Source organism: Salvelinus alpinus, chromosome 1 (assembly GCF_045679555.1).
Source record: "Salvelinus alpinus chromosome 1, SLU_Salpinus.1, whole genome shotgun sequence".
NCBI classification, from domain to species: Eukaryota; Metazoa; Chordata; class Actinopteri; order Salmoniformes; family Salmonidae; genus Salvelinus; species Salvelinus alpinus.
The window spans coordinates 17,893,871-17,916,901 of NC_092086.1; the positions used below are offsets into that span (position 1 = coordinate 17,893,871).

At 39.5% G+C, this 23,031-nt stretch overlaps 4 protein-coding genes across 4 annotated transcripts in view; 2 read left to right on the top strand and 2 right to left on the bottom strand.

The window, feature by feature from the left end:
- Positions 1 to 2,999: 2,999 nt before the first annotated feature.
- Positions 3,000 to 23,031, bottom strand: part of LOC139570766 (toll-like receptor 13) — a 47,309-nt gene continuing 27,277 nt past the window's right edge. Inside the window, exon 2 of the mRNA XM_071392919.1 lies at positions 3,000 to 3,227. The gene's annotated coding sequence lies outside the window, so the exon portion shown is untranslated. The remainder of the gene's footprint in view (positions 3,228 to 23,031) is intronic.
- Positions 3,226 to 5,776, bottom strand: LOC139570789 (toll-like receptor 13; the record flags this gene model as incomplete). Its single annotated transcript, XM_071392973.1, has 1 exon — positions 3,226 to 5,776. A coding segment is annotated over one exon (1,059 nt), but the record flags the coding sequence as incomplete, so codon positions are not given.
- On the top strand, positions 16,008 to 17,938 carry LOC139570781 (toll-like receptor 13). Its single transcript, XM_071392945.1, has one exon. It carries the CDS (start codon positions 16,385 to 16,387, stop codon positions 17,936 to 17,938), a length of 1,554 nt encoding a protein of 517 aa, XP_071249046.1. The 5' UTR covers positions 16,008 to 16,384.
- Positions 17,946 to 19,308, top strand: LOC139570787 (toll-like receptor 13). The gene has a single exon (XM_071392957.1). The coding sequence runs from the start codon at positions 17,946 to 17,948 to the stop codon at positions 19,269 to 19,271; it is 1,326 nt and encodes a 441-aa protein (XP_071249058.1). The 3' UTR covers positions 19,272 to 19,308.

Below are 23,031 nucleotides of genomic sequence, written 5' to 3' on the forward strand. Positions count from 1 at the left end.
TGTTTGCTGTACCTCTGTTGTCTTACAGTATGTCACCATTATCTTGATATGTAGTCCTCTTCAGAGTCCTGTGACATGCATCTGTAATGACATTATTACTCTGGGGCTGTAGTCCTCTTCAGAGCCTCTATAATGACATTTCTACTGTGGGGCTTCATGCATTGAATACCCACTCTGGTTAGATATCCTACTGTATTCACTAAAACCAATCTGTTCCACTCTGGTTAGATATCCTACTGTATTCACTAAAAGCAATCTGTTCTACTCTGGTTAGATATCCTACTGTACTCACTAAAACCAATCTGTTCCACTCTGGTTAGATATCCTACTGTATTCACTAAAACCAATCTGTTCTACTCTGGTTAGATATCCTACTGTATTCACTAAAACCAATCTGTTCCACTCTGGTTAGATATCCTACTGTATTCACTAAAACCAATCTGTTCTACTCTGGTTAGATATCCTACTGTACTCACTAAAACCAATCTGTTCTACTCTGGTTAGATATTCTACTGTATTCACTAAAACCAATCTGTTCCACTCTGGTTAGATATCCTACTGTATTCACTAAAACCAATCTGTTCTACTCTAGTTAGATATCCTACTGTACTCACTAAAACCAATCTGTTCTACTCTGGTTAGATATCCTACTGTACTCACTAAAACCAATCTGTTCTACTCTGGTTAGATATCCTACTGTATTCACTAAAACCAATCTGTTCCACTCTGGTTAGATATCCTACTGTACTCACTAAAACCAATCTGTTCTACTCTGGTTAGATATCCTACTGTATTCACTAAAACCAATCTGTTCTACTCTGGTTAGATATCCTACTGTACTCACTAAAACCAATCTGTTCTACTCTGGTTAGATATCCTACTGTATTCACTAAAACCAATCTGTTCTACTCTGGTTAGATATCCTACTGTACTCACTAAAACCAATCTGTTCTACTCTGGTTAGATATCCTACTGTATTCACTAAAACCAATCTGTTCTACTCTGGTTAGATATCCTACTGTACTCACTAAAACCAATCTGTTCCACTCTGGTTAGATATCCTACTGTATTCACTAAAACCAATCTGTTCTACTCTGGTTAGATATCCTACTGTATTCACTAAAACCAATCTGTTCCACTCTGGTTAGATATCCTACTGTATTCACTAAAAGCAATCTGTTCTACTCTGGTTAGATATCCTACTGTACTCACTAAAACCAATCTGTTCCACTCTGGTTAGATATCCTACTGTATTCACTAAAACCAATCTGTTCTACTCTGGTTAGATATCCTACTGTACTCACTAAAACCAATCTGTTCCACTCTGGTTAGATATCCTACTGTATTCACTAAAAGCAAACTGTTCTACTCTGGTTAGATATCCTACTGTACTCACTAAAACCAATCTGTTCCACTCTGGTTAGATATCCTACTGTATTCACTAAAACCAATCTGTTATACTCTGGTTAGATATCCTACTGTATTCACTAAAAGCAATCTGTTCCACTCTGGTTAGATGTCCTACTGTACTCACTAAAACCAATCTGTTCCACTCTGGTTAGATGTCCTACTGTACTCACTAAAACCAATCTGTTCCACTCTAGTTAGATATCCTACTGTACTAACTAAAACCAATCTGTTCTACTCTGGTTAGATATCCTACTGTATTCACTAAAACCAATCTGTTCTACTCTGGTTAGAAATCCTACTGTACTCACTAAAACCAATCTGTTCCACTCTATAGGAATGTACAGTATGACAGAGATACATTGTGTGGCTGAAAACACAGCAGAAGTCTTGTGATTTAACTTCCGCCCCCTCATCTCTGTAACCCCACCCAACCAGGAAGCTCAGACATCTCCAGTCTCCTCCCCCCTGGCTTTCCCTGTGACAATGTCATGTTTGTGTACCCCCCTGCTCTCTATGGAGTCCGTAGTCAGCTTGATAATGCCTGGGACCCCTGTGGGATTATAGACTGGTCTGTCTGCTGTCTGTATGGGACCTTCACCTACTCCTACATTGACCTGTTCAGAAGAACTGGGGAGTCCTTGACCTTTGACCTATAGAGATGCTCTGTCACCCACTGTTGTTGTTAGCTCCTTCTCTTGTTAGTCCACTCCTTCTCTTGTTAGTCCACTCCTTCTCTTGTTAGTCCACTCCTTCTCTTGTTAGTCCACTCCTTCTCTTGTTAGTCCACTCCTTCATTTGCTGCCAGTAGAATACCGCCCTGCATCCCACTGCCGGCTTGTTTTTGAAGCTCAGCAGGGATGGTCCCAGTCGGTCCCAGTCGGTCCCTGGATGGGAGATCAGATGCTGCTGGAAATGGTGTTGGAGGGCCAGTAGGAGGCACCATTTCCTCTGGTCTAAATAAAATACCACAAAACCCCAGGGCTGTGATTGGGGACATTGCCCTGTATACGGTGGCAACTTCTGGATGGGATGTTAAATTGGTGTCTTGAGTCTCTGTGGTCACTAAAGATCCCATGGCACTTATCATAAGAGTAGAGGTGTTAACCCCGGTGTCCTGGCTACATTTCATATCTGGACCTCATACCGTCATGACCATCTAACTCTCCCCAGCTTTGGCTCATCCCTCCTCTCCCCTGTAACTATTTCCCAGGTCGTTGCTGTAAATAATGATGTGTTCTCTGTCAACTTAACTGGTAAAATAAAGATGAAATAAAACAGAACTCAAGCCTAGGACTCTAGTAGGATAATTCTTCAGGTCTCAAGCAAGGTTACCACTGGTGAAGACCTAACCTTTAGCTGGAGGGATGATGCTTATCTGTGGATAGAACTGATCAGACAACATGATAATGGAGGTTAGACAGACATAGGCTTACTCTGTGGTCTACTGTAGTCAGAGCATTGATAGCCTGGTCAAGCTGTTGAAAGCTGGCCTCAGTTAGGGACAGTTATCTGTTCTGTGTCAGATCTAAGAACATATAGAATAGAGAATATGGAGGCATTCTAGAATATAACAATAAAATGAGTAATTCTAATGCAGGGACGCTTTTTATTTAAAAACAGAAACACAAGACAGTTTCCAACATTTCGGATGAATGACTATATCAAAAGTATAAACAATAATGAAAAATTTTACCTCAAATATTGCACAGAAATTACTTCATTGTCCAGAAAGGGGTACACCTCCCCACGCCCATGAGTGAAGAAATGTATCAAATATATGTGTCATGAACCATATGCAGGCTACACTCAAGCAACACCTTTAGGTATACAACTAGCAACACATTTAGTGAAACAACTAGCAACACATTTAGTTCAAAACCTAGCAACTACATTTAGGTAAACAACTAGAAATGACAATTGGTTAAAGAAATAGCAACTACATTTAATTAAACAACTAGCAACACATTTAGTTAAACAACTAGCAACTAGATTTAGTTATACAACTAGCAACAGCATGTTGTTCAACAACTAGCAACTACATATAGTTAAACAACTAGCATCTACAAAAAGTTAAACAACTAGCAACTACCTTTAGTTAAACAACTAGCAACTACAATTAGTTGAACAACTAGCAACACATTTAGTTAAACAAATACCAACATGATTTAGTTAAACAACTAGCAACTACATTTTAGTTAAACAACTAGCAACTACCTTTAGTTAAACAACTAGCATCTACAAAAAGTTAAACAACTAGCAACTACCTTTAGTTAAACAACTAGCAACTACAATTAGTTGAACAACTAGCAACACATTTATTTAAACAAATACCAACATGATTTAGTTAAACAACTAGCAACTACATTTTAGTTAAACAACTAACAACACATTTAATTAAAAAACTAGCAACTACATTTAGTCAAACAATTAACAACTACATTTTGGTAAACAAATAGGTAATAGCTAATAGTTAAAACATTTGCAACTAAATTTGGTTAAACAACTAGCGACTACATTTAGCTAAACAATTAGCAACTACATTTTGGTAAACAAATAGCAACTACATTTCTGTAGAAAACTCTTCGATCGATGTTCAAATAAAATAACTGCATCGTGGTCATTCATGTATAGTCATTAATAACTGCTTCATGGTCATTGGTCATTTATGTATTGTCATTCACAGCAGTACACAGTAGTTGTTGTCTGAAATACAACCGAAATTCGCTAAATCACACCCTTTTTCAGTTCCTCTTAGCAACAAATATACAAACAAAGATATGTGTTAGCAATTAGGTGTTCAAATATACAAATAGGATCTGATAAAATGTTGGGAATTTAAAAAATGTTTTTGCTTTTTTATGAGCAATTTAAATAAGATTATTATAAGTAATTTCAGATCAATCACAAAAAGTACACTCCAGACAGAGCATTTAAAAGGAATTGACAAAACAAATCTCAAACAGTGGTAGACATTTTGTACAGAGGACTTTTAACAACAAATTCAACACCTCAGCATGTCTCAACATTACATCTGCAATAACACACGGTCCTACATCAACCTCTGATGTCACATTTCAGTCCACAAGGTCCTACATCAACCTCTGATGTCACATGTCAGTCCACAAGGTCCTACATCAACCTCTGATGTCATGCTTCAGTCCACAAGGTTCTACATCAACCTCTGGTGTCACATGTCAGTCCACAAGGTTCTACATCATCTTATGATGTCACATTTCAGTCCACAAGGTTCAATATCAACCGCTGATGTCATGCTTCAGTCCACAAGGTTCAACATCAACCTCTGATCTCATGCTTCAGTCGGAGGTTTCAGTTTAGCCCACAGTCTGTCCCAGAAAGCCTGGTGCTGATTGGGGTCTTGGGGCCAGTCCAGATAGGTCCTGGTCTTCACCAGGCGAGCCAGCCTGTGGTGGGCAGACAGCCGACGAGGGGGGATCTTCTCCAGGAAGACCAGGAGGAGGATGTCCCTTTGCTCCACCTGCAGCCTGGAGGTGGCCAGCTTCATCTCCAGGGAGCACCAGTTACTGCGCAGGTAGTGGCGGCTGACTAGGCAGACGGTGCGTCGGCTCCGGTAGAGGCTGTCTGTAATGTTCTCCACAATGTCCTTCCCCAGCTGGAAGTCCCTGCTGTGCAGACAGAGGCGCAGGAAAGGAGGACCTCTCTGCTCCAGGTTGGGTAGCAGCTCCTCCACCACCCAGCGCTCGTCCTTCCCGCTATAGGAGACAAACGCATCGTAGTGGTAGCGCCCCGTGGTGTTGGATCGCATGGCCTCCGACAGCCAGCCAAGGGTGATGTGGTAGAGGGGGAGGAGGTAGGGACCGGCCAGGTTATGGACCAACACCACCAGCATGAAGAACAGGACTCCCAGGCCAGTCGCAGCAAAGAGCACAAAGCCCACCTCTGTTGTGCAGTTGGCTTCTGTGTACTTGACAAAATTAGGTGTGTCTAGTCCATTGTCCGACAAGCATATCAAGTCCTCCAAAGCATACATACCGGTTTTAGCATACGGACTAAGCATGATCACGTCAACCTGCCTGCACCCCTTTGCCCATGTAATGAGCCAAGCATTGTCACAACTGCAAAACATCTGTAAATTATTAAATGTCAAATGCTTAAGACTAGAGAGAGGTTCAGTAAAGCTGTAGAATACATTATAAACGTTCTCTATATGCAAATATCCTCTTTTCAAAGATTTAAAGTCTTTAGTTAAACTCCCCTCCAAAGAATAAATCCTGCAGTTGTCAAGTTCCAGAACCTCCAGTTTGGTCAAGTTGTGAAAAATGATGTCGGCAGAACGCTGTGTTAAAAGATCCACCTGTCGTAGAGTTTCCTCAGGTGAATCAGCTGATTAATTGATGTTAAATCAACCCTTTTAGCTGTAAGCTTAGATCTGTAGTCAAATGTTTCCACAGACGTGAAGTACTTTCCCATGAATTCAGATCCACAAAGGAATTCTTCGGCATCAGCATGAAGATGGGTTACAGACTGAAAGAAAGGTCTGTCACAGTCCTCAAATGACACCGTCTGACCTTTGAGCTGGAGACTCAGGTTCTGTTTAGATGTGATGTTACTGCCGATAGTCAACTGCATTGGCCTCATAGCTGAACTAATGTACAGATGAGTCAGCTGACTCAGAATGCCACCAAATATAAGTGTCAGATTCAGCTTAATCACAGGTTCTGTTAGTGGATTTTTCACTTGCCCGAGAAACACTTGTCTAAGAGACGTGAGGTGTGTGAAAGACATTGCCTCAATGTTGTGAATAAGTGGATTGTTCCTGAGGTCTAACGATGTCAAACTATGTAAACCAAAAAATGTGTTTGCATTTATCTGTGTTATCTTATTTATTGTAATGTCTAAGGACTCCAGATTTGTCAACCCCAGGAAAGCAAAGTCTTCAATGTTTGAAATTAAATTCTGTGTTAAATCCAGATACTGCAGCTCAACAAGACAGCTAAATTGTTTAGCAAAAAGCATGTGTAGCTTGTTCAACCTTAAAGTCAGTTTTTTCAGTTGTAAACCAAAACATGTGTTTGTAGTTATCTGTGTAATATTATTTATTCCAATGTCTAAGGATTCCAGATTTGTCAACCCCAGGAAAGCAAAGTCATCAATGTTTGAAATTGAATTATCTGCTAAATCCAAATACTGCAAGTTAACAAGACAGCTAAATTGTTTTGCAAAAAGCATGTGTATATTGTTCAACTCTAAAGTCAGTTTTGTTAACCATGTGATTGGTTGTTTTTGGAAGGAGCAAATATCAAGTCTGTTATCGTTCAGGCCGTCCATTTTTAATTGGTTAAGGTTTTTGAGACTGGAAATAAAATGCCATTCCAAATATGGAGTAGAACGGAAAAAGCCAGGTCCACGTAAATACATATATTCTAGCCCAACGCACAGTTCAACACTGGACATAGAGAAGCTGCTTGTATTGACATTGTATAAATATATTTTCTTGATTGAAAGCAAAAACACTAGATTACAGATACTTTCAATATCTATTTCATTGCTACCAAAGTAACTGAAGTACTGGATTTGCTGAATCCCAGACAGGGGAAGGTGCAGTAGAACTTCCTGGCTGAAAGCCCCTGTTAACCTTGTGAGGTTCTGGAGCCAAGCCAGTGCACCTTCCTCTATATGTGTTATTTCACCAAATGATAAGTCAGATAATGCTAGATTGTTAAAAACAGGTGTCACACTTTCGTTGGTGTTTAAGATGAAGCAGTTTGATTGGTTTAATGATTGTATCTTTGGTGCGTCTATGTTTAGCTCTATAAGTGACTTTATATTCATTATTCTGCATAGTACCTCTGACAAATCAAGTACACAGGGTTCCCTAATGATGAGAGTTTGTAACTGAGTCATGCCATGGAAAACATCTGGGGCCATTGCTGATAGACTATAACCCCATATGGTCAAATTACTCAGCTTGACTAGATCTCTGAATGTATGAGGCCCAATATGACAATCACAGCATCCAGAGCCTATTCTATTCAAATGTAAATACTGCAGATTTGGAAGGTGACTATTCCCAGTTGGAAGGATTTGAGTTAAACATCCCTCAATGTACAGGTACTCCAGATCCTGAAACTGAGAGAAAAAGCCCAGAGACATGGATCTATTTTCACCATGTTTCATAGATATGCAGAGGGTATTGATATTAGGGGGAAGTCCAAGTAGATCCTCCTCGATGGCTGTGACACCTTCACAGGCAGCAGTATAATGTTCTACATGATGAGGTAGGTAGGTGCAGGTCCAGAGGAAAAAGTGTCCCAAGTCTTCACCACTGTCATAGATCTGGCATTTAGGATGCATCCATCCACTAGCACTCTGAATCCACAGGAACAGGACGGCAGGGTGGGAAAACATAGCTCTCATCTCTCACAACGTCAGTCAAATCTACTGAGATAATAATCAGAATAGTTTGGTTCTGGTGGATATCTGTAGAACGTTGGTTTGATAGAGTACCATCCTTGTGAACGCTGTAAACAGTATGGAGTCTCTCTTCTTCTTGTTGTTTGTCAGATGGGTCCTCCTTGGTAACAAACAGCAGCTCATACCTTTTGGTTGTTCCAATGTTCTTCCCTTTCACCCTGCAGTTGAATTGTATTTCAAGGTTACATGAGTAAATATTTCTTTGTTAGTTTGGTTCCAAAAGTAAAGAAACAATAAAATGTCCCACAGACAATGAAGGAATGGATGCAGAGCTGCAACGTGTTCTCTGACCGTCACAGTTGATGTCTGAATGCGTCCGAGGAGCAGCATCCTGTTTGTACAGCACAGTCACACTGTATGTTAAACAGCTTGTGAAAGTCTATTTTTACCTGTTTTTACATCTCTCTCTTTCAGTTCCTGAAAAGAAACTTACAGTCAATAAAAATACAATTTACATGAAGGACCTGTTTGGACGTGATAGATTAAAGAAGTCACATGAGTCTCACTAAAATATCAGCAGATTGTAATGAAATATGAATTTGAGTACAGTACCTCATTATTGTTTTACTTTAATTAATTCTCTAGTACAAATAAATATCAAAAGAGGAAGTGGGTAACTTCTTTAATGAAGTTGTGCTGTTGACACTATTATTATTATTATTATTATTATTTTTAATATTATTATTATTATTACTCTGGGGCTGTAGTCCTCTTCAGAGCACATGCCTCTATAATGACATTATTACTCTGGGCTGTAGTCCTCTTCAGAGCACATGCCTCTATAATGACATTATTACTCTGGGCTGTAGTCCTCTTCAGAGCCCATGCCTTTATAATGATTTTAATACTGTGGACTGTAGTCCTCTTCAGAGCCCTGTGACATGCCTCTATAATGTAAGGGAACAACCCCTGAAACGGACAAAAATGAATGGGAAGTTATTGGCACCGTACAAAACATATACACGATGTACAATACCACTCAATTCGGCGTCGTTTCATTCAAAACTGATTGCAAATGCCATATGGCAAATGTCAACTGTAACACTGCAAAAATCCTATAGATGGCGAGTGCACTTTACCGTAATTTTTCATATTGCAAATGAAACACAAGTCAAGACCCAAGAGTAAAATTTTGAAAAAAAATTCTAAAAATCAAAAACGTATCCCCCCCTTAAACTTCTCTAGGATAGGGGGCAGAGTTTTCACTTTTGTAAAAATAGCGTGCCCAATCTCAACTTCCTTCTACTCATCCCCAGAATATAAGATATGCATATTATTAGTAGATTTGGATAGAAAACACTCTGAAGTTTCTAAAACTGTTTGAGTCATATATGTAAGTATAACAGAACTTATGTAGCAGGCAAAACCCAGAGGACTAACCATAATTCTTTTTTTTTTAAGTCACTGTCTGTTCAATGAGATTTCATTGGGAAGCCAGATTTCTAACCACTCTGTTCTCAGTTTCTACTGCTTCCAATGGATGTCACCAGTCTTAGGAAATAGGTTGAGGTTATTCATTTGTGCAATGAAGAAGAAGGCCATCAGGAAGTAGAGTAACGGTGCAATGAAGCAGAAGGCCATCAGGAAGTAAAGTATGTCATGTGTACTGTTTGAGAGTTGCGCAAGACTAAAGAAAGTAGAGTTAGTTTGTTTATCTCCTGTTTTGAAAACAGATAGACCCGTCTTCAATTTGATCGATTATTAACGTTTACAAATACCTTAAGTTGTATGACAAAAGTACTTTGAAATGTTTTGGCAAAGTTTAGAGGTAATTTTTTAGATATTTTGTAGTGACTTTGCGCAAATTGGAAGCTGTTTTTTTCTGGATCAACCGCGCCAAATAAATGGACAATTTGGATATATATGGACGGAATTAATGGAACAAAAGGACCATTTGTGATGTTTATGGGACATATTGGAGTGCCACCAAAAGAATCTCGTCAAAGGCAATTCATGTTTTATATTTTATATCTGCGTTTTGAGTTGCGCCTGCAGGGTTGAAATATGCTACTCTCTCTTTGTTGACATTGTGCTATCATCAGATAATAGCATCTTATGCTTTCGCCAAAAAGCCTTTTTGAAATCTGACATGTTGGCTGGATTCACAACGAGTGTAGCTTTAATTTGGTATCTTACATGTGTGATTTAATGAAAGTTTGATTTTATATAATTTTTTTGAATTTGGCGCTCTACATTTTCCCTGGCTATTGGCCAAGTGGGACGCTACCGTCCCGCTATCCCAGAGAGGTTAAAAACGTGCTTTCTGGACCGTTTTTTTGAAATTCTTTAAATTTTTATGTCAATTACACATGTATAAGAACTGTATGAACATACTTTTGTCAAATTTTATTATCATATATATATTTTTTAAATGTTTACTTGTCCATAAGGAATATGTTTTGTCCACTTGCAATATGATTTCATAGGAAGTCAAAATTCGAAAATGAGAAATTTGAAAAAACTTATCGCCTCCTTTAAAAAAGTGCTTTCTGGACCGTTTTTCGAAATTCTTTCGATTTTTATGTCAATTACTAATGTATAAGAACTGTATGAACGGGTGGGGGGTGCTCCCTACCCAACCGTTGACCCCTTTCTCCCCACTAAAGGCATTGTAATCGCCAGGTGCACGGCTGTTCATTTGCAATATGTTTCAATGGGCATTTACCATCACGAATTTGACATGCTCAAAAATACTGCAGAAATGCAAAAGTGACTGACCCGATGAACTCGGGATGGCCGGGCAATGATAGTGGTTCCTCTCCATCGCTCGTTGTGTTGATTTCATAATGTCCATTTGGTGATGTTTTTTCACTGTTGAATCATATTGCAAATGTACAGACATCCATTTTTTAAAACCTCCATAAATCACTCAGGCTGGCTCCCATTGGCTTGGGGCCGTAGTATAGTGCTCCCATAGCATGCATGGAAGTGTGAATGACCCCTAAAAGCATTTACAACCGTATTGAAAATCGTGCCTGGTAACCCAAAACATGAAACAAAGAATATTTTCGAGAAGAAAAAACAGAATATTTTTTTACTTTTTTTGAAAACCTCCATAAATCACTCAGGCTAGCCCCCATTGACTTGGGGCCGTAGTATATTGCTCCCATAGCGGTTATGGAAGTCTGGATGCCCCCTGTGTCAGATTTCAAAAAAACTTTATGGAAAAAACACACCATGCAATAATCTGAGACGGCGCTCAGAACAATAGCCAAATTAGCCGCCATGTTGGAGTCAACAGAAACCAGAAAATACATGATAAATGTTTCCTTACCTTTGATGATTTTCATCAGAATGCATTCCCAGGAATCCCAGGTCCACAATAAATGCTTGATTTGTTCGATAATGTCTGTTATTTATGTCCAATTAGCTACTTTGGTTAGCGTGTTTGGTAAACAATTCCAAAGTCACAAAGCGCGTCCACTATAACGTGACGAAATGTCCAAAAGTTCCATAACAGTCAGTAGAAACATGTCAAACGATGTACTGAATCAATCTTTAGAATGTTGTTAACATACATCTTGAATAACATTCCAACCGGAGAATTACATCGACTTTAGTTGAGCATGGAACAGAGCTGCCTATCACATGAACGCGTGTGGTCAAAGCATGGCCAGCTCGTGGCAGTGGTGACTAATTCCTGTCTCCTTCGGCCCCCCTTCACATTAGAGTCATCAGACAAAGTTCTGTTGACTGTTGACATCTAGTGGAAGCCGTAGGAAGTGAAAACTCATCCATATCTCGCTGTAATTTCAATGAGAGCTTGGTTGAAAATCTGCCACCCTCAGAAAAATTCCAAACAGGAAGTGGAACTTCTCAGGTTTTTGCCTGCCATATGAGTTCTGTTTATACTCATAGACATAATTCAAACAGTTTTAAAAACTTCAGAGTGTTTTCTATCCAATACTAATAATAATATGTATATATTAGCAATTATGACTGAGGAGCAGGCCGTTTACTCTTGGCACCTCTGTGCACCTGTCACGCCCTGGCCTTAGTTATCTTTGTTTTCTTTATTATTTTAGTTAGGTCAGGGTGTGACATGGGGGATGTATGTGTTTTGTATTGTCTAGGGGTTTTGTATGTTTATGGGGCAGTGTCTAGTCTAGGTGTATATATGTCTATGGTTGCCTAGATTGGTTCTAAATTAGAGACAGCTGTCTATCGTTGTCTCTGATTGGGAACCATATTTAGGCAGCCATATTCATTGGGTAGTTCGTGGGTTATTGTCTATGTCATTACGTAAGTTGCCTGTGTCTGCACTTGTCGTAGTATAGCTTCACGGTCGTTTGTTGTTTTGTAAGTCTGTTTAAGTATTCTTCGTTACGTTATAATAAATAGAAGAATGTATTTATATCACGCTGCACCTTGGTCCTCCTCTCTTCCACGTTACGACGATCGTGACAGCACCTTTCATCCAAGCTACTCAATACTGCCCCTGCAGCCATAACAAGTTAAAACCGTTTTGAAAATTGTGCCTGGTAATCCGAAAATAATACCAGGTGCACGAAAACATAGCCTAATTTCTGAGAAGTTTTTGAAAACCTCCATAAATCACTCAGGCCAGCCCCCATTGATTTGGGGCCGTACTATAGTGCTCCCATAGTGGTTATGGAAGTCTGGATGCCCCCTAAAAGCATTTAAAACTGTTTTGAAAATGGTGCTTGGTATACCAAAAAAAGAAACATAGCCTAAAATACTGCAGAAATGCAAAATTGACTGGCCTGATGAACTCGGGATGTGATAGTGGTTCCTCTCCATCGCTCGTTGTGTTGATTTCATCATGTCCATTTGGTGATGTTTATTCACTGTTGAATCATATTACATTTTACATTACATTTAAGTAATTTAGCAGACGCTCTTATCCAGAGCGACTTACAAATTGGAAAGTTCATACATATTCATCCTGGTCCCCCCGTGGGGAATGAACCCACAACCCTGGCGTTGCAAGCGCCATGCTCTACCAACTGAGCCACACGGGATTGTAGAGAATCAATCTTCAGGATGTTGTTATCATTTATATCCAATAAGGTTCCAACCAGAGAAATCTTTTCAGTCTCTATAAGTAATGGAACGCAAGAGGATATAATGACGAAAGCGCACGACCAAGAACTGGCAATCTGCCAGACCACTGACTCATTCCCCTCCCATCCTGTCCCATATTCACTGTTTAAACATGTTGCAAATGTACAAAAGTAAACTAGCAAGTCAGTGTCCATCAGTCAATTAGATATTTTCAGACACCAAACTGATACAAACTGACACCGCACCCACTTTTTCCAACTCGTTTAGAAGCCAACTATCACATATTTCAGAGCAAGCCCAAAATTCACAACGCCTTCTATTTAAACCATAATAAAAACATATAACACGTAGTTACGTTCTAGCTGCGGATCCAGTTCTGACATTGTGTGTAGGCCTATGTGAGGCGACCTCGAATCCCAAGTTTCGGCTCGATAGGTCATTTGGTGCCCGAGCAAGACCTTAATTGGTGCAGAAAATCCACCTTTTTCCATGCCTTGCTACGGGGTCCTTGAATGAGCTATCGGACCGAAACGTTGGGGTCCGTCTCTATGGGCCGAGCCGGTTTCAATGCACCTAGTCTTGCGACTCGGGGACTTTTCTAAATGTCATCATTTTCGTAATGGTCAAAATGAATTGAAGTTATTGCAAATGTACAAGACTGTTTCTCGTTCTGAGAACCTGCCTCATAACTCACCGTGCACTATCGACCTGAGCTCTTTAACAGGTTTCTAAAGTTTCACGAAATTACATCATAAATAATCCCTTACCTTTGATTATCTTCATCAGAATGCAATGCCAGGAATCCTAGTTCCACAATAAATCGTTGTTTTGTTCGATAATGTCCATTACTTATGTCCAATTAGCTAATTTTGCTAATGGGTAGTACCCGTCTCCAAACGCTCGCGCAGATGCAGGCAAACGTCGGACGAAAACTTCAAAAAGTTATATTCCAGGTCGAATAAACTGGTCAAACTTTGTAGAGAATCAATCTTCAGGATGTTGTTATCATTTATATCCAATAAGGTTCCAACCAGAGAAATCTTTTCAGTCTCTATAAGTAATGGAACGCAAGAGGATATAATGACGAAAGCGCACGACCAAGAACTGGCAATCTGCCAGACCACTGACTCATTCCCCTCCCATCCTGTCCCACAACACAGCATAAGCTTCATTCCACGTTCTACTGACTGTTGACATCTAATGGAAGGCGCATGAAGTGCAAACAGATCCATATATTACAGGGAATTGAATAGGCGATGACTTTAATAAGGGACTCTGGTGAATAGAGACAAGCTCAGATTTCTAACGTCCTGTTTTGATTTCAACTCAGGATTTTGCCTGCCAATAATATCTCACAGACATAATTCAAACAGTTTTAGAAACTTAGTGTTTTCTATCCAATACTAAAAATAATATGCAAATATTAGGAACTATGACTAAGGAGCAGGCCGTTTGAAATGGGCACCTTTCATCCAAGCTACTCAATACTGCCCCTGCAGCCATAAGAAGTTAACTAAATTAAGTTGTAGTTCTTTTACTAAATATGTTGCTAGTTGTTTAACTAAATGTAGTTGCTAGTTGTTTAACTAAATGTAGTTGCTAGTTTTTTAACTACATGTGGTTGCTAATTGTTTAACTAAATCTAGGTACTAGTTTTATAATTAAATGTCGTTGCTAGTTGCTTAACTAAACGTAGCTTCTAGTTGTTTAACTAAAGTAGTTGCTAGTTGTTTAACTAAATGTATTTGCTAGTTGCTTAACTAAACGTAGTTGCTAGTTGTTTAACTAAATATGTTGCTAGTTGTTTAACTAAATGTAGTTGCTAGTTGTTTGCCTAAATGTAGTTGCTAGTTGTTTTACTAAATATGTTGCTAGTTGTTTAACTAAAAGTAGTTGCTCGTTGTTGAACAAAATCTAGGTGATTTTTGATTAGCTGAATGTGTTGCTAGTTGTTTAACTAAATGTGCTGCTAGTTGTTTAACTAAATGTAGTTGCTAGGTGTTTAACTAAATGTGCTGCTAGTTGTTTAACTAAATGTAGTTGCTAGTTGTTTAACTAAATATGTTGCTAGTTGTTTAACTAAATGTAGTTGCTAGTTGTTTACCTAAATGTAGTTGCTAGCTGTTGGACTAAATGTAGTTGCTAGTTGTTTAACTAAATGTGTTGCTTGAGTGTTGCCTGTATATTTACATTTACGTCATTTAGCAGACGCTCTTATCCAGAGCGACTTACAAATTGGAAAGTTCATACATATTCATCCTGGTCCCCCCGTGGGGAATGAACCCACAACCCTGGCGTTGCAAGCGCCATGCTCTACCAACTGAGCCACAAGGGACCACATATGGTTCATTACACATACAGTAGCATAGTGAGTATAGTAGAATATCTTACGAAAGTGGAACAGATAGCTTTTAGTGAGTGCAGTAGGATATCTAACCAGAGTGGAGCAGGTAGCTTTTAGTGAATACAGTAGGATATCTAACCAGAGTGGAGCAGGTAGCTTTTAGGGAGTACAGTAGGATATCTAACAAGAGTGGAACATATACCTTTTAGGGAGTACAGTAGGATATCTAACCAGAGTGGAACAAAGCATGCAGCCCCAGAGTAATAATGTCATTATAGAGGCATGTCACAGGGCTCTGAAGAGGACTACAGCCCCAGAGTAATAATGTCATTATAGAGGCATGTCACAGGGCTCTGAAGAGGACTACAGCCCCAGAGTAATAATGTCATTATAGAGGCATGTCACAGGGCTCTGAAGAGGACTACAGCCCCAGAGTAATAATAATAATAATAATAATAATGTCAACAGCACAACTTCATTAAAGAAGTTACCCACTTCCTCTTTGATATGTAAATGTCCTAGAGAATTCAATAATAATAATGAAGTACTGTAATCCAATTCATTTTTCATTACAATCTGCAGATGTTTGAGTGAGACTAATCAGTCTTCTGAAATCTATCATGTCCAAACAGGTCCTTCGTGTCAATTGTCCTTTTTTATAGACAGTATTTTTATTTTCAGGAAATGAAAGAGAGAGATGTAAAAACAGGTCAAAATAGACTTTCACAAGCTGTTTAACAGACTGTGCTGTACAAACAGGATGCTGCTCCTCGGACGCATTCAGACATCAACTGTGGCGGTCAGAGAACACGTTGCAACTCTGCATTCTTCATTGACTGTGGGACATTTTATAGTTTCTTTACTTTCGGATCCACTCTAACCATTAAATATTTACTTCTGTTTCCTTGAGATACAACTCAACTGCAGGGTGAAAGGGCAGAACATTGGAACAACCAAAAGGTATGAGCTGCTGTTAGTTACCAAGGAGGAACCCATCTGACAAACAACAAGAAGAAGAGAGACTCCATACTGTTTACAGCGTTCACAAGGATGTTACTGTATCAAACCAACGTTCTACAGATATCCACCAGAACCAAACTATTCTGATTATTATCTCAGTAGATTTGACTGACGTTGTGAGAGAAGAGAGCTATGTTTCCCCACCCTGCCGTCCTGTTCCTGTGGATTCAGAGTGCTAGTGGATGGATGCATCCTAAATGCCAGATTTATGACAGTGGTGAAGACTTGGGAGACTTTCTCAAATGGACCTGCAACTACTTACCTCGTCATGTAGAACATTACACTGCTGCCTGTGAAGATGTCACAGCCATCGAGGAGGATCTACTTGGACTTCCCCCTAATATCAATACCCTCTGCATATCTATGAAACATGGTGAAAGTAGATCCATGTCTCTGGGCTTTTTCTCTCACTTTCAGGATCTGGAGTACCTGTACATTGAGGGATGTTTAACTCAAATCCTTCCAACTGGGAATAGTCATCTTCCAAATCTGCAACATATGTCCTTGATAGGTAAATGGGGAACGGGCTCTGGATGCTGTGATTGTCATATTGGGCCTCATACATTCAGAAATATAGTTAAGTTATGTGATTTGACCATATGGGGTTACAGGTTAACAGCAATGGCCCCAGATGTTTTCCATGGCATCCCTCAGTTACAAAGATTCATCATTAGTGAACCCTGTGTTGAGGATTGGTCAGAGGTACTATGCAGAATAATGAATATAAAGTCACTTATAGAGCTAAAAATCAAAGCACCAGAGATACAATCGTTAAACCAATCAAACTGCTCCATTTTAAACACAAAAGAAAGCATGAAACCTGTTTTTAACAATCTAGCAAGTGCGGACTTCTCATTTGGTGAAATAACACATATAGAGGAAGGTGCACTGGCTTGGCTCCCGAACCTGACAAGGTTAACTGGGGCTTTCAGCCAGGAAGTCCTACTGCGCCTTCCCCTGTCTGGGATTCAGCAAATTCAGTACTTCAGTTGCTCTGGTAGTAATGACATTGATTTTGAATGTATCTGTGATGTAGTGTTTTTGCTTTCAATCAAGGAAATATATTTAGCCAATGCCAATATACGTAGCCTCTCCATGTCCAGTGTTGAATTGTGCACTGGGCTAGAATATATGTATTTAAATGGACTTGGATCCGTCCATCCTTCGCCCCATTTTAAATGGAATTTCATTTCCAGTCTCAAAAACCTTAACCAATTGAACATAGTTTTCCTAAGAGATAAAAACCCTGAGATTTGCTCCTTCCAAAAACAACCAATCACATGGTTAACAAAACTCACTTTGTTTATCAATATACAAACACTTTTTGCTAAACAATTTAGCTGTCTTGTTACGCTGCAGTCTCTGGATTTAACAGAGAATTTAATTTCAAACATTGAAGATTTTGCTTTCCTGGGATTGACAAATCTGGAATCCTTAGACATTACAAGTAATAAGATAACACAGATAAATGCAAACACATTTTTTGGTTTACATAGTTTGACATGGTTACACCTCAGGAACAATCCACTTATTCACAACATTGAGGCAATGTCTTTCACACACCTCACGTCTCTTAGACAAGTGTTTCTCGGGCAAGTGAACAATCCACTAACAGAACCTGTGATCAAGCTGAATCTGACACTTATATTTGGTGCCATTCTGTCAGCTGACTCATCTGTACATTAGTTCAGCTATGAGACCAATGCAGTTGACGCTCGGCAGTAACATCACATCTAAACAGAACCTGAGTCTCCAGCTCAAAGGCCATACGGTGTCATTTGAGGACTGTGACAGACCTTTCTTTCAGTCTGTAACCCATCTTCATGCTGATGCTGAAGAATTCCTTTGTGGATCTGAATTCATGGGAAAGTACTTCACGTCTGTGGAAACATTTGACTACAGATCTAAGCTTACAGCTAAAAGGGTTGATTTAACATCAATGAATCAGCTGATTCACCTGAGGAAACTGACTCTACGACAGGTGGATCTTTTAACACAGCGTTCTGCCGACATCATTTTTCACAACTTGACCAAACTGGAGGTTCTGGAACTTGACAACTGCAGGATTTATTCTTTGGAGGGGAGTTTAATTAAAGACTTTAAATCTTTGAAAACATTGTATTTGCATGTAGAAAACATTTATAATGTATTCTACAGCTTTACTGAACATCTCTCTAGTCTTAAGTATTTGACGTTTGATAATTTACAGATGTTTTGCAGTTGTGACAATGCTTGGCTCATTACATGGGCAAAGGGCTGCAGGCAGGTTGAAGTGATCATGCTTACTCCGTATACACATCCCGTTATGTATGCTTTGGAGGACTTGACATGCTTGTCGGACAATGGACTAGACACACCTAATTTTGTCAAGTACACAGAAGCCAACTGCACAACGGAGGAGTTGGGCTTTGTGCTCTTTGCTGTGACTGGCCTGGGAGTCCTGTTCTTCATGCTGGTGGTGTTGGTCCTTAACATCACACTTGGGTGGCAGTCGGAGGTCATGCGATCCAACACCAGGGGGCGCTACCACTACGATGTGTTTGTCTCCTATAGCGGGAAGGACGAGCGCTGGGTGGTGGAGGAGCTGCTACCCAACCTGGAGCAGAGGGGTCCTCCTTTCCTGCGCCTCTGTCTGCACAGCAGGGACTTCCAGCTAGGGAAGGACATTGTGGAGAACATCACAGACAGCCTCTACCGGAGCCGACACACCCTCTGCCTAGTCAGCCGCCACTACCTGCGCAGTAACTGGTGCTCCCTGGAGATGAAGCTGGCCACCTCCAGGCTGCAGGTGGAGCAAAGGGACATCCTCCTCCTGGTCTTCCTGGAGAAGATCCATGGCACGAAGCCTCCAGTGATGATTCATGGCACAAAGCCTCCAGTGATGGTCCCTGGCCCGGAGCCTGCAATGAGGATCCATGGCACGAAGCACCCAGTATTGATCCGCGGTCCGGAGCCTGCATCGACGGTCTCCAGTCCGGAGCTTTTATTCTCTATTTTGGTCAGGCAAGGGTGTGACTAGGGTGGGCATTCTAGTTTCTTTATTTCTATGTTTTCTGTTTCTATGTTTTGGCCGGGTATGGTTCTCAATCAGGGACAGCTGTCTATCGTTGTCTCTGATTGGGGATCATTCTTAGGCAGCCTGTTTTTCCACCTTAGTTGTGGGTAGTTGACTTTGTTAGTGACCTGTATAGCCCTAGTAAGCTTCACGTTCGTTTGAGTTTTTTCTTGTTTTTGTTGGCGACATTCATAATAAAAAGAAATGTACACTCACCATGCTGCACCTTGGTCCGGTCATTTCCCTGACGACGTTCGTGACATCTTTATCTCAATGTGTTGCTAGGTCTTTATCTAAATGTGTTGCTAGGTTTTTATCTAAATGTGTTGCTAGGTCTTTATCTAAATGTGTTGCGAGGTCTTTATCTAAATGTGTTGCTAGGTCTTTATCTAAATGTAGTTGCTAGGTCTTCATCTAAATGTGTTGCTAGGTCTTTATCTAAATGTAGTTGCTAGGTCTTTATCTAAATGTGTTGCTATGATTTTATCTAAATGTAGTTGCTAGGTTTTTATCTAAATGTAGTTGCTAGGTTTTTATCTAAATGTGTTGCTAGGTCTTTATCTTAATGTGTTGCTAGGTCTTTATCTAAATGTGTTGCTAGGTATTTATCTAAATGTGTTGCTAGGTCTTTATCTAAATGTGTTGCTAGGTCTTTATCTAAATGTGTTGCTAGGTATTTATCTAAATGTGTTGCTAGGTCTTTATCTAAATGTGTTGCTAGGTCTTTATCTAAATGTGTTGCTAGTTCTTTATCTAAATGTGTTGCTAGGTATTTATCTAAATGTGTTGCTAGGTCTTTATCTAAATGTGTTGCTAGGTCTTTATCTTAATGTGTTGCTAGGTTTTTATCTAAATGTATTTGCTAGGTCTTTATCTAAATGTGTTGCTAGGTCTTTATTTAAATGTGTTGCTAGGTCTTTATCTAAATGTGTTGCTAGGTCTTTATCTAAATGTGTTGCTAGGTCTTTATCTAAATGTGTTGCTAGGTCTTTATCTAAATGTGTTGCTAGGTCTTTATCTAAATGTGTTGCTAGGTCTTTATCTAAATGTGTTGCTAGGTCTTTATCTAAATGTGTTGCTAGGTCTTTATCTAAATGTGTTGCTAGGTCTTTATCTAAATGTGTTGCTATGTAACGATTGTCTAAGTCGTCCTCCTCATCGGACGAGGAGAGGCGAGAAGGATCGGACCAATATGCAGAGTGGTAAGTGCTCATGATGATTTATTAAACCGCACTGAACACTGAAATACAAAAACAATAAACGATGTGCAGAAAACCGAAACAGTACCGTGTGGTGAAAAAACACTAACACGGCAACAAACACCCACAAACCAAACGTGAAACCCCAGCTGCCTAAGTATGATTCTCAATCAGGGACAACGATTGACAGCTGCCTCTGATTGAGAATCATACCAGGCCGAACCCAAAATCCCAACATAGAAAACACACATAGACAACCCACCCCAACTCACGCCCTGACCATACTAAATACATACAAAATAAGGGAAAATAAGGTCAGGAACGTGACATGCTAGGTCTTTATCTAAATGTGTTGCTAGGTCTTTATCTAAATGTGTTGCTAGTTCTTTATCTAAATGTGTTGCTAGGTCCTTATCTTAATGTGTTGCTAGGTCTTTATCTAAATGTAGTTGCTAGGTCTTTATCTAAATGTATTGCTAGGTCTTTATCTAAATGTGTTGCTAGGTCTTTATCTAAATGTGTTGCTAGGTCTTTATCTAAATGTAGTTGCTAGGTCTTTATCTAAATGTGTTGCTAGGTCCTTATCTTAATGTGTTGCTAGGTTTCTATCTACATGTGTTGCTAGGTCTTTATCTTAATGTGTTGCTTGGTATTTATCTAAATGTGTTGCTAGGTCTTTATCTAAATGTGTTGCTAGGTCTTTATCTAAATGTAGTTGCTAGGTCTTTATCTAAATGTGTTGCTAGGTCTTTATCTAAATGTGTTGCTAGGTCTTTATCTAAATGTGTTGCTTGGTCTTTATCTAAATGTGTTGCTAGGTCTTTATCTAAATGTAGTTGCTAGGTCTTTATCTTAATGTGTTGCTAGGTCTTTATCTAAATGTGTTGCTAGGACTTTATCTAAATGTGTTGCTAGGTCTTTATCTAAATGTGTTGCTAGGTCTTTATCTAAATGTGTTGCTAGGTCTTTATCTAAATGTGTTGCTAGGTCTTTATCTAAATGTGTTGCTAGGTCTTTATCTAAATGTGTTGCTTGGTCTTTATCTAAATGTAGTTGCTAGGTCTTTATCTAAATGTGTTGCTAGGTCTTTATCTAAATGTGTTGCTAGGTTTTTATCTAAATGTGTTGCTAGGTCTTTATCTAAATGTGTTGCTAGGTCTTTATCTAAATGTAGTTGCTAGGTCTTTATCTAAATGTGTTGCTAGGTCTTTATCTAAATGTGTTGCTAGGTCTTTATCTTAATGTGTTGCTAGGTCTTTATCTAAATGTGTTGCTAGGTCTTTATCTAAATGTAGTTGCTAGGTCTTTATCTAAATGTGTTGCAAGGTCTTTATCTAAATGTAGTTGCTAGGTCTTTATCTAAATGTGTTGCTAGGTCTTTATCTAAATGTAGTTGCTAGGTCTTTATCTAAATGTGTTGCTAGGTCTTTATCTAAATGTGTTGCTAGTTCTTTATCTAAATGTGTTGCTAGTTCTTTATCTAAATGTGTTGCTAGGTCTTTATCTAAATGTGTTGCTAGGTCTTTATCTAAATGTGTTGCTAGGTCTTTATCTAAATGTAGTTGCTAGGTCTTTATCTAAATGTGTTGCTAGGTCTTTATCTAAATGTAGTTGCTAGGTCTTTATCTAAATGTGTTGCTAGTTCTTTATCTAAATGTGTTGCTAGGTCTTTATCTAAATGTGTTGCTAGGTGTTTATCTAAATGTGTTGCTCGGTCTTTATCTAAATGTGTTGCTAGGTCTTTATCTAAATGTGTTGCTAGGTCTTTATCTAAATGTAGTTGCTTGTTGTTTTGATACATGTCTTCACTCATGGGCGTGGGGAGGTGTCCGCCTTTCTGGACAATGAAGTCATGTTTGTGAGTTGGAGGAAACCTAGTTTTGTTGTGTTATTTCATTATTCTTTATGCTTTTGATAAAGGCATACAGCCGAAATGTTGGAAACTGTCTTGTGTTTCTGTTTTTAAATAAAAAGCATCACTGAATTAGAATTACTTAATGTATTGTTATATTCTAGAATGCCTCCATATTCTCTATTCCATATGTTCTTAGATCTGACACATGCAGAACAGATAACTGTCCCCTACTGAGGTCAGCTTTCAGCAGCTTGACCAGGCTAGAAATGCTCTGACTACAGTAGACCACAGAGTAAGCCTGCTATGTCTGCTTAACCTCCATTATCATGCTGTCTGATGGAGACAACAGCCTTCTCAGTACCATCGACAAAGAAGCATGGTCCCTCCAGCTACAGGTCAGGTCTTCCCCGGTGGTAACCTTGCCTGACCCCTGAAGAATTCTGCTGCTTGAGGTCTAAGCTTTTATTTTATTTTACCCTTATTTTACCAGGTACGTTGACTGAGATCACATTCTCGTTTACAGCAACGACCTGCTGAATAGTTACAGGGAAGTGAAATGTGCCAATTGGAAGCTGTGGATGATTAGGTGGCCATGATGGTATGCAGGGTGGTATGGGATGCAGGGGGGTATGGGATGCAGGGGGGTATGGGATGTGGGGGGTATGGGATG